This window comes from Euleptes europaea, chromosome 5 (assembly GCF_029931775.1).
Source record: "Euleptes europaea isolate rEulEur1 chromosome 5, rEulEur1.hap1, whole genome shotgun sequence".
NCBI classification, from domain to species: domain Eukaryota; kingdom Metazoa; phylum Chordata; class Lepidosauria; order Squamata; family Sphaerodactylidae; genus Euleptes; species Euleptes europaea.
Window position 1 is genome coordinate 72,107,462 of NC_079316.1, and position 10,940 is coordinate 72,118,401.

Consider the following 10,940-nt stretch of genomic DNA (forward strand, 5'->3'; position numbering starts at 1 on the left):
ATATATCTATATACACACACACTTTATATAAAAGTATATATAAAAGTGTGTGTGTGTGTATATACACACACATACACGCAAACTTATATACTTTTATATAAAAAGTATTTTATATATTTATATACTATATATTTTATATTTATATTAAAGTATATATATTTATATAAAAGTATATAAATATATATATACACACACACACACACTTTATATAAAAGTGTGTATATATATGTGTGTGTGTGTCTATATATAAAAGTATATAAAAGTGTGTATGTGTGTGTGTAGACATATATATGTATGTATGTATGTATATACACACACACACACTATATATACACTTTTGCAACTCGAGAAGCGGGTGCAATATATATATGTATATACGCACACGCATACTTTTGCAACGCGAGGAGCGGGTGCAATATATAGATAGATATAGATACACACACACACACATATACTTTTGCAACGCGAGGAGCGGGTGCCACCTCCTCCGGCGGCGGCCGAGCGAGTGGGGAAGGGGCCGCTGTGCCGAGCGCGAGGCGGCGCCGGCTTTGCGCCTCGGCGGCGCGCGCGCTCCCACCGAGCGAAGCGCTGCCCGACTTACCGCGCGCCCCGCAGGAGGGGGCTACAAAGAGGCAGGTCAGGCTGAGCCGCAGGAGGAAGAGCCGGGTCGGAGACGGAGGCCGGCGCGCCTGCACACGCTGGCACATCTTCGCCCGGGCCGGGAGGCCGACTTGGCATCAGCTGGGGCTGCAGAGCGGCCCCATGAAGAGCCGGCGGCGGGGAGGGCGCGCGCCGCGAGCTCAGGATGGGAGAGGCTTCCTGCATGCAGGGGACGCTCAAACCCCTCCTGCTCCGATGATGAGCTGGGCTTTGCTTGCATTTAAAAAAAGGGGGGGTTGTCCCCCCCTTTTTTTTTTGGCAAGAGCAGAACTGTTGACCGTTGCAATAACTGAACAAATTGTCCGGGTTGGCTAACAGGAGGCGCGCGCGCACACACACACACACACACACACATCGTTAGCGAAAGAAGGCAGGCCTGTGAAAAACTCCCCCTTGCCAACACTCGCAGTTCTCATCACAATGGAACAAATTATTGTCTTCTTCGCCTTCGCCCTGCTGCTCCGACGCGGGGTCCTAGCGCCTCCCCGGTGAGCTGCCAGCACTGTCCCCTCTGCAGAGAGGTGACCTGCCAATTTTCGATTCGTTTGGAAGGAGGCTCCCTCGTTTGGGCTTCATTTGAAGGCTGGCTGTAACATCGCTCTCCCGCTCCAGCGGTGATGAGCGACCTTGTTTTGTCTCAAACGTCTCTCCTCTGGTCGTGTGGTGTGAGATTCAAATGAGACTGTTGGCTTCCCCCCCCCCTTCATTCTAGAAAACTGAAGGATCCTCGGTGTAATTGTTTCTGCTCAGTCCCAACGTCTATTCGAATTGCATTTTTTTGCCATTTAGAAATGTTAAGGAACAAAACGTTGCTTCGCTATCCCTCCCCCGGGACGGTTCTTTAAAATCGCCTTCCTTCACATTGTGACAGCTGTCAGGAATGTGAGAAAGATATTACCTTTGTTTCTGACGCATGGTCACCCATCACTAGAACATATGTAAATGAATGTTTATGATCTTCTTCCTTATGACAAACTGGGGGGGGGGGAACCATCTTCCAGAAGTGGAAAGATTAGTTTCTGTAACTGCATCTAAAGAACCATGTTGTGCGTCTGTGTGAGTACACATTCACACACTTAATGCTGGTATTAATCTATCGTAGTGTTTGGAACTTTCCTGATTTGTGGTCGGTATTGTACATATTGTACCCAATTGTTACTGTGATACTTTTTAACAATCTCTTAAGTTTTCTGAAGAGACATGACCCTTCTGACTCTCCTTCCCCTTAATTTCTACATTTTTGAGAAATTTCTCCTTTTTAAATTAAATGTCACCATGCTGTATTTTTGAGAGAGCTTACACATATGTTGATCACACTGATGTCACCATTCTTAAGCATTCTGACAACACTCTTGCGCAAGACTTGCTGCAGAACAATGCAAGGTTCTCAGGGGAAAGATCTGGGGGGATGGAACTACCACATTGGGCTGCCACCCTACCCAGGCACTGGAGCATCTAATGCACCTTCCCTCTCCCTGGCAGTTTTAAAGACATCTTAGCAAGGCACAGACCTTGCACAGGGCTTCCCCGATTCCCGCTGGAAGTCATCTTAAAAGCTGCTCTGCGAACTTTTTGATATTAAGCATCAGCAGTCTGGTTTCATTGTGTTTCAAGGGGAGCTCACCTTTTTATACAAGCATGTCCTGCCCAATATGTTCCACAATGCCTAGGTAAATCTTTCCTTCTGCCACCATTGTCACATCCATTAATTAACAGCCTGAACTTTTGCCATTCTAGTTGAGCTAGTGTGTGGAATAACTACGTAATGTAAGTGCCGTCAAGTCGCAGTTGACTTATGGTGACCCCAGCAAGGGGCTTTCAAGGCAAGTGAGAAGTTGAGGTGGTTTGCCATTGCCTTCCTCTGCAATTTTCCTTGGTGGTCTCCCTTCCAAGTATTGACTCTGCTTAGCTTCCGAGATCTGACAAGGCTATACCATGCTGCCTTCCCGCCTGTAGAATAACTGTGTGTGTATAAAGTGCTATTTCTTAAAATGCTACCTTGGACAATCTGGGCCTAATCATTTAACCTTGTCACCTACATTTGGCTTCTAGGGCTTCATGGCTGTATTTCTTAGTATTTGGACTTCTACTCTACACTAGGCGGCTACCTAGACACCATGAGATGTGTATAATCTTTCCACTTGGCAGGCAAATCACTATGCGTTCATTATGCCCATCAAAAATCTATTACTCTGTTTTTCTAACTAGCAAATCTCCCACTAAGAGGATTCTCCATCCCAGAGATGCAAGAGATTATTAATGTGAGGCAGAGGTGTCAAACATAAGGTTTGCGGGCTGGATTCGGCCCCATGAGAACTCTTATTTGGCCTGCAAGCCATCCAAGGCAGCCTCCCTCCCCCCACTCTCGATACGGGCTGGTGAGGCGTGGCCTGGCCCAACCAGGTGGTATTTATGTCATATCCAGCCCTCATAACAATTGAGTTTGACACCCCTGATCTAAGGGATTGTTTCCCTCTGATCTGGTTTGATATCCACCTGCTCCAAACTCTTTGTTCTTTGTACACTAGAGGACAAATCAGAATGGGAATCAGACTGCTTTTCAAGGGCCCCAAAGATCTCCATACCAACCCGCTTTCCTTAACTTTTCCAGGTCTCAGAGGAAGAGCTTCAGGAACAAGTCTGAATCTCATTGTGCACACTAACAGTTGCCACCTGGCAGAAGGATAGTCATGCATGTGACACTGTACAACACAGTGCATAGCTTACACATACCTGCTGACTTTCTAGCTTTTTTGTGTTTTTGTTTTTGAAGCTTTTAATGAGCCCAGCTGCAGTTGTTTTCAAAAACTGGCTGCAGTTCGAGAAAGTTTTTGAGCTGTTGTTGAAAGCAAGGTTTGATCCACTGAGGAAGTGTTATGTTGTGAAACGCATCGGCATCATCAAATAAATACTAAATACTGTTTACGTACTTGAAGATTCTCTGTGCACCTTTTGTCTTATCTTGTTTTCACCTTTCTGGTGCAGCTTATCTGTGCAGTTCTTCAGATCAGGTATACCAGATCAAGCTAGATATGTTAGCTGAGATATTTGTCACATTTTAAATTATGGGGAAAACTAGTAGGGAAAAGGAGTATCTACGATATTAACATTTGTTTGCAACGTTACTAGCAAAACAAAAGTACAAAAGTACTAGAGGCTGTAACAATAATATCTGGTGTATTGTGAAGATTTCATAGATAAAATGCACCTTAGCCCATACAGAAGTGATTGTAGAGAATATAATACAGGTTGAGAATGCAATGTACAAATATGCAAATAAAATATAAAGTTGAATACTCATAAATAACACTGGCAACAACCAATCATGATGCTAACATTAATCAGTCATACCTTGAATCATATAGTCAATATGGAATGCTAACAGAACTCTAAGAACATAGGAAAAGCCATGCTGGATCAGACCAAGGCCCATCATGTCCAGCTGTCTGTTTATACAGTGGCCAACCAGGTGCCTTTAGGAAGCCCACAAACAAGACGACTGCAGCAACATTATCCTGCCTGTGTTCCACAGCACCTAATATAATAGGCATGCTCCTTTGATATTGGGGAGAATAGGTATACATCATGAGTAGTATCCATTTTGATTAGTAGCCATGGATATCCCTATCCTCCATGAACATGTCCATTCCCCTCTTAAAGTCTTCCATGTTGGCCGCCATCACCACATCCTGGGGCAGGGAGTTCCATGATTTAACTATGCATTTTGTGAAGAAATACTTCCTTTTATCTGCTTTGAATCTCTCACCCTCCAGCTTCAGCAGATGACCCCACGTTTTAGTATTATGAGAGAAGGAGAAAACCTTCTCTGTCCACTCTCTCTATACCATGCATAATTTTTTTGGCCCTTATCATATCTCCCCTTACCCACCTTTTTTCAAAGCTAAACATCTTAAGTGTTTTAACCACTCCTCATAGGACAGTTGCTCTAGTCCCTGTTTCTCTGTTTCGAAAAAGGTTTCATGGGGTAGCCGTGTTGGTCCACAGTAGAGCAGCTAGATTCAAGCCCAGCCGCACTTTAGAGACCAACAAGATTTTGAGGGTATAAGCTTTCGAGAGTCAAAGCTCCCCTCGTCAGATATCTGACAAAGGGAGCTTTTACTCTTGAAAGCTTATACCCCCCAAAATCATGTTGTCCTTTAAGGTGCTACTAGACTTGAATCTAGCCGTTTTTAAAAAGTTCATCAACAATTTTTTTTATGGACTATGTTCAAGTCAAGATGGGTTAATATAATTTTCTGGTTCAAATGATAACTGGGTTACTTCTCATTGTACTGTATTTAAACAAAAATGGAGAGGGTTCAAATGAAGACTGGATAATTTCATATAACCTGCTTCTTACCCTAGCTAGGTCTTAACCATGATGAAAACCAGCTTTCCAAGAAACAGGAAGGGAACAATATGAAATTTAAAATAGATAATATCACATGTGGAGAAACAAGCACCTAATATACAAATACAAAGTAGCTAGGCAGCTGCCTTTATTAAATAGGTTTAGGACAAGCTTGAACATGTGTCAACAACAAGGTGTGTGAAGATATGATGTTACCTTATACCAAGTCAAGTCACTGGTCCATCTGCCTTGGTATTGTCTACTGTGGCTCACATCAGCGTCACAAGGTTATAGGCAGAAAAATATCTTTCCCAGTACTTGCTAACATCCTTTAACTAAAGATATTAGGAGTTGGACCTGGGGCCTTCTGCATTTAGGCGAATTACCCTTAGCTTGCAGAAATATTGTTTCCAAAGTTTGGGGACTGAGTAGTTGTGTACTCAGCACCAGTAAGTGGTTAGTCATCTGGAATACCATGCACCTTAGTGCACACCACACTTTAAAAGGATATTAGCAAATTAGAAAGGATCTAGCAGAGGTTTCAAAGTGGTAATGGATGCAACTGAAAATGTATAAGATTGGGTTGTATGACTACAGTACCTTCCCAAATAAACTTATGTGTCCTGTAGATCTCAGTGGGATGTACTTCTGACAACATACCTAGGACCAGAATATAAGAAAAGGTGAAGGAATTGGTTATGTTTATGCTAGAGAAAAGATATGTAAGAAAGGGGAGGGAGCATGGCTAAGTGGTACAACATCTGCTTTGTGAGCAGACTGTTCCGGTTTTAATCCATGGCATCTCTAGATAAAAGGATCAGATGGTAGGTGATGCAAAAGATCTTTACCTGAGACCTTGAAGAGCTGCTGCCAGTCAAAATAGACAATATTTACCTTATTAGACCAGTAGTCTGGCTTGGTATGTGGCAGCTTCATTTGTGCATATGTTAATGGTTTTCAAATATTTAAAAGAATAAAGAAGAAATGGTTGTTCAGCCTGTCCAGTAAAGATAGGGTAGGAGCTGGGTATAGATTAAATATTAAGAACATTTTAAAACTATGAGCTGTACAGTAAATAGATGAACTACCTTGGGAGAAAGCTTCAAGAAAAACTAGATGGACCAATGGACTGTTCGGGATAAGCACTTGTTAAGGATTTTTTAAAATATATAGGATGTCCTGCAGTAGTGTCAGAAGTTGGGATAGATGATAATAGGGGTGCTTCCCATTCTGTATTTCCAGGATCCTATCCAAATTTACCAATAAGCAAATAACAAATTGCCAAAAACACATGGTATCATGAGTTTTGCTGTTTTGATTACTGTGAATGAACCTACTGCCAAGCAACGAATTAGTGGTCAGGGACTTTTAAAACATTCACGTTAACAGCTCGAAATCTCTCTTCCTTGCCTTTGGAAAGTAATACCTTTCAGCTATCAGTAGGGACATGGAGTTTTTGTTGTTATTTGACTGTAGAGACCCAGGCAGAGCTGACAGTTTTAAGCTGTGAGTTTAGTTGGATTTGAAAAAGTCTGGGCACCTGTGGGAATCCATGTTCCTGCTTTCTCGGAATCTGATCCAAGATCAGCAGTTTTGATGCCTGCCGTAGGTGACTATTTGCTTTGTTTGCTATGCTTGTACAGTTGAAAATATAGCAGATATTTTAAAAAGGAATCACATCTATTCAAAAGAAACAAACCCCATGCAGCTTTTTCTGTAGTTCTCACTGTTCAGTGGAATAGGAAGCACATAACAGTGGAGAATGTGGTTAAAGAACTATGTGTTCTATTTATTAACTTATTTACTTTATTTAGTCCACCTTTCATACAATCATAGAATCACAAGGTTGGACGGTACAATGCAGGAAATTCACAACTACCTTCCTGCACAATGCAGGAAATTCACAACTACCTTCCCCCACACCCTCAGTGACCCCTACTCCGTGCCCAGAAAAAGATCCCCCAAAATCCTCCAGGATCCCTGGTCTATCTGGCCTGAAGGAAAATTGCTTCCTGACCCCAAAGAGGCAATTGGCATTTCCCTGGGCATGTAACAAAGGACCACGAGAGCCAAACACTGACGCAACCCTTCCTGCCCTCCCTCTCATGAACTGCCTAAGTTCACAGAATCAGCATTGTTGACAGATGGCCATCGGGCCTCTGCTTAAAAACCTCCAAAGAAGGAGTGCCCACCACCTCCTGAGGAAGCCTGTTTCACTGAGGAACTGCTCTGTCAGAAAGTTCTTCCTAATGTTTAGCCGAAAACTCTTTTGATTTCATTTCAACCCATTGGTTCTGGTCTGACCTTCTCGGGCAACAGAAAACAACTCCGCACCATCCTCTACATGAAAGCCCTTCAAGTACTTGAAGATGGTTATCATATCACCTCTCAATTGTCTCCTCTCCAAGCCAAACATAGCGAGCTCCTTCGACCTTTCCTCATACAACTTGGTCTCCAGACCCCTCACCAACTTCGTTGCCCTCCTGTGGGCATGTTCCAGCTTGTCTATATCCTTCTTAAATTGTGGTGCCCCAAACTGAACACAATACTCTAAAGTCTAACTAGAGCAGAGTAAAGCAATACCTTTCCTTTCATTTTATCCCTTAGAAGCTCCTTGATCAATTGATCTTGAGCAGCATATATCTAGTGTTGGAGGGATATAAGGACTGAAACAAATCTTGCCACTGACAATGTAGCCTTGGGGTCCCTGTCGCTTAGTAAAAAAGGCATTATGTCAGTCACAGAGGCATTGGATTTGTATATTAAAAGGGGGGAAATATAGTGCGATCGAAGTTCCTCGTAAAAGCGGCATTCCAAAAGGGCATGGGCTAATGAGTCAATAGAGCCAGAAGAGCAAGGGCAGATCCTGTCTGAGTATGGTATATTCAGAATTCTGCCCTGCATGTAAAGCAATACCATCACTTCATATGATCAGGACACTATACTTCTGTTTATACAGCCCAAAATAGCATTTGCCTTTTTAGCTACCATGTCACACTGCTGACTCTTGTTCAGTGTACGGTCTACTAAAACCCCTAGATCATTTTCGCACATCTGCTGTCAAGACAAGTCTCCTCCATCCTGTAATTACACATTTGATTTTTCCTGCCTAAATGCAGAACTTTACATTTATCTCTGTTGAAATTCATCTTATTCGTTTTAGCCTAGTTTTTCAGCTCGTCAAGATGATCCTGTATCCTGGTTCTGTCTTCTACCGTATTTGCTACCCCTCCCAATTTAGTATCATCTGCAAATTTAATAAGCATCCCCTCTGTTCCTTCATTCAAACCATTTATAAAGATGTTGAACAACACAGGTCCCAGGACAGATCCCTGAGGCACTCTACTTTCTCACAGAAGACAAGACAGATTACAAAAATGAAAAGCCTACTCTACAAACCATTTACAGACTTTCAACATGATGCCTTTTAAAGAAGTTGTATTTTCTATGTTCTACAGATCAACACTAGAATGGAAGCTTTCCTGACCTCATCAGGGAGGCTATTCTACCAGATCTGAGCCACAACAGAGAATGCTTGGGTATAGGCTGATCCTTCATGAGCTCCTCAGATGGACAAGCCCCAGTCTTTTGTGTTGAGTGTAAACCACTCAGTAAGGACCTAGTTAACTGCTTTTAGCTATAAAATTGAAGTTTGCATTAATGATCACCAAACCTAAAAATATATAAAGAAATCAGAACTGGGACAGGAATGAAATCAGAACTGGGACGGGGAGGGGCTGTGGCTCAGTGGCAGAGCATCTGCTTGGCATGCAGAAGGTCCCAGGTTCAATCTCCAGCATCTCCAGTTAAAGGGACTAGGCAAGTAAGTGATGTGAAAGACCTCTGCCTGAGACCCTGGAGAGCTGCTGCCAGTCAGAGCAGACAGTACTGACTTTGATGGACCAAGAGTCTGATTCAGTTTAAGTCAGCTTCATATGTTCATATGAGTGTGGGTGTTGCCAAATGGTATACCCAGTTAAATTATAAGAGATGTAACCCAGCTCATTCACATGTTTATTTCGTCTGGATTTCAGTTGGTGGGTTTTTTAAACAGCCTTAAATATATTGAATGTGGTCATGTGAATGATTTAAAATGTCTTTGTAATTATTCTAAAATATGCTTTCAGGAGAGTGATTGCCTAATAGTAATAATGGAAGTATTCATGCTACACCAGCAAACACAGTAATTTCAGAACAAACAAAATGCCGTTCATTAAAAATATATACTAGATCAACTTGCCTGGGTAATAGAAATGGAATTAATTTTGGTCTTAGTAGTGTGTCTGCAAATCACAACTAGGAAAGTGTACCTCAGTTGTGCTCCTTACAGAAAATAATGTAAATAAATTAGCAAACAAATCCAGTGAAACAATACAGAATTTAGCCTTCTTCTCAACACTCAAAAAAATACAGAGCAGAATCTCACTTCAACTCAAGTTTTAAAGATGCTGTTGGTGAATTTCTAAAAGTGTCATTTATATATTTACATTTTCTTTTATGTGGAACCCCTATTAATGCCTTAATTGTGTCAGGATGCCTGTAACTTGTGGAAAATCACATGAGAATTACTTAGAATCAAAGTACCATTATTACATTTTACAAACAGCACTTTACAGAAATTGTGTGAAAATGGATTGTAGGAGTGATAATGAGTTTGTTTTGTCTGTGAGAGCTCATTAAAATATGAAATGACCCTTTGTCAAGCAGTAAGGCTTATGAATTCTGTCTTGCCTCTCTCTGAGAATCTTTGTGCTCAAAATATAACTGTTTTTTTAATCTCTTTACTCAATCACCAACAAAAGTCTTCTTGCGACTGCCTAAGGACACTAGAAGCGTCAGAGAGCTTCTCCTCTAAAAACCTCCCGAAAGGAGCCTCATTTCTTCTTCCAAAATTTCCTGTAGTCGTCCAAATTAAAGTCGTCTTCAAACAGGACTTCCTCTTTCACTTTAATCTTGGCAGTGTCCCTTCTCCTTAGCTGGGCCCTCTGCTCCGCTTCTGAGAGAGTGTTGATGTCTACCGGCATCATAAGAATCCGCCTCGGCTCTTTGTAGCGAATGTGGATGGTTGAGCCATCGGGTCTGACCAGCAGGACTGGATAGAGCCTGGTGTATTTCACCCTCGGGATACAAGCGATGGAGGTGCGATTGGAGTTGAGCTGGCTGGTAGAGGTGTGGAGGCCGCAAGGAGGGGCCAGGGTCCTCCAGACAGCCGCTGGCCACAAGACCCTTAAAGCCCCGCTTATGATCATCATTCTGAGCTGTGATGGAGCTTCTGAAGCGAAGCAAACTCGGGTTAATCTCTGGCACGCATGATCTGAGAGCCGCAGCGACCCCTTCACAGCATGTGACCCGCTTCTCGCTGGACCAGAGCGCAGCCTCGGCTTCCCCGCCAGCGGGCGTCGCTCTCAAAATATAACTGTTGTGTTTCCTAGAATATATGTATGAAGATCTACAGTGCATGCAATGTTTATCTTATGGTGATGAATAAGTAAATGACAATCTACTTTTGAATTTTATTTATGTTTGAAATTGTTCAAGTTTATATGGGCATCCTGGAGGCAATAATTTATTGTCCACAGGTGTCGATGGATCATAATTTCAATGTACTGAATCCAGAATGTGGCATCTAATGGAAGAGACATTAAAAATGTAGCAATGTCAGGTTCTAGTCATTAAAGATTTCTTGGCATTCTTATTACAAAAGGAGGAATGGAAAGTTAATACTTTCTGTTACCACTTTCCCACAGCCTCAGTATTTAAGGAGGGAGATGCAACTCAGCCTAGGCAGTTTTTTCTTCTGTCCTAAACCACTTCCATCAGGAAACGTTCCTAACGGGGCCTGTCCTGTCCTTTTCCTATCTTGTCTCTTCATTCTCTGGGCCTCAAATCTCTCTGTAATAGGGTTGCCAGGGCCCTCTTTGCCATCAGC

The 10,940-nt window shown here is 42.4% G+C and overlaps 1 protein-coding gene across 1 annotated transcript; it reads right to left on the bottom strand.

Moving 5' to 3' along the window:
- Nucleotides 1-9,870: 9,870 nt before the first annotated feature.
- LOC130478110 (39S ribosomal protein L55, mitochondrial-like) lies at nt 9,871-10,263 on the bottom strand. The gene has a single exon (XM_056850238.1). It carries the CDS (start codon nt 10,261-10,263, stop codon nt 9,886-9,888), a length of 378 nt encoding a protein of 125 aa, XP_056706216.1. The 3' UTR covers nt 9,871-9,885.
- Nucleotides 10,264-10,940: the final 677 nt, after the last annotated feature.

Excerpts from the sequence above, each read along its gene's own strand:
- LOC130478110 (XM_056850238.1), bottom strand. The coding sequence starts at position 10,263 with ATGATGATCATAAGCGGGGCTTTAAGGGTCTTGTGGCCAGCGGCTGTC.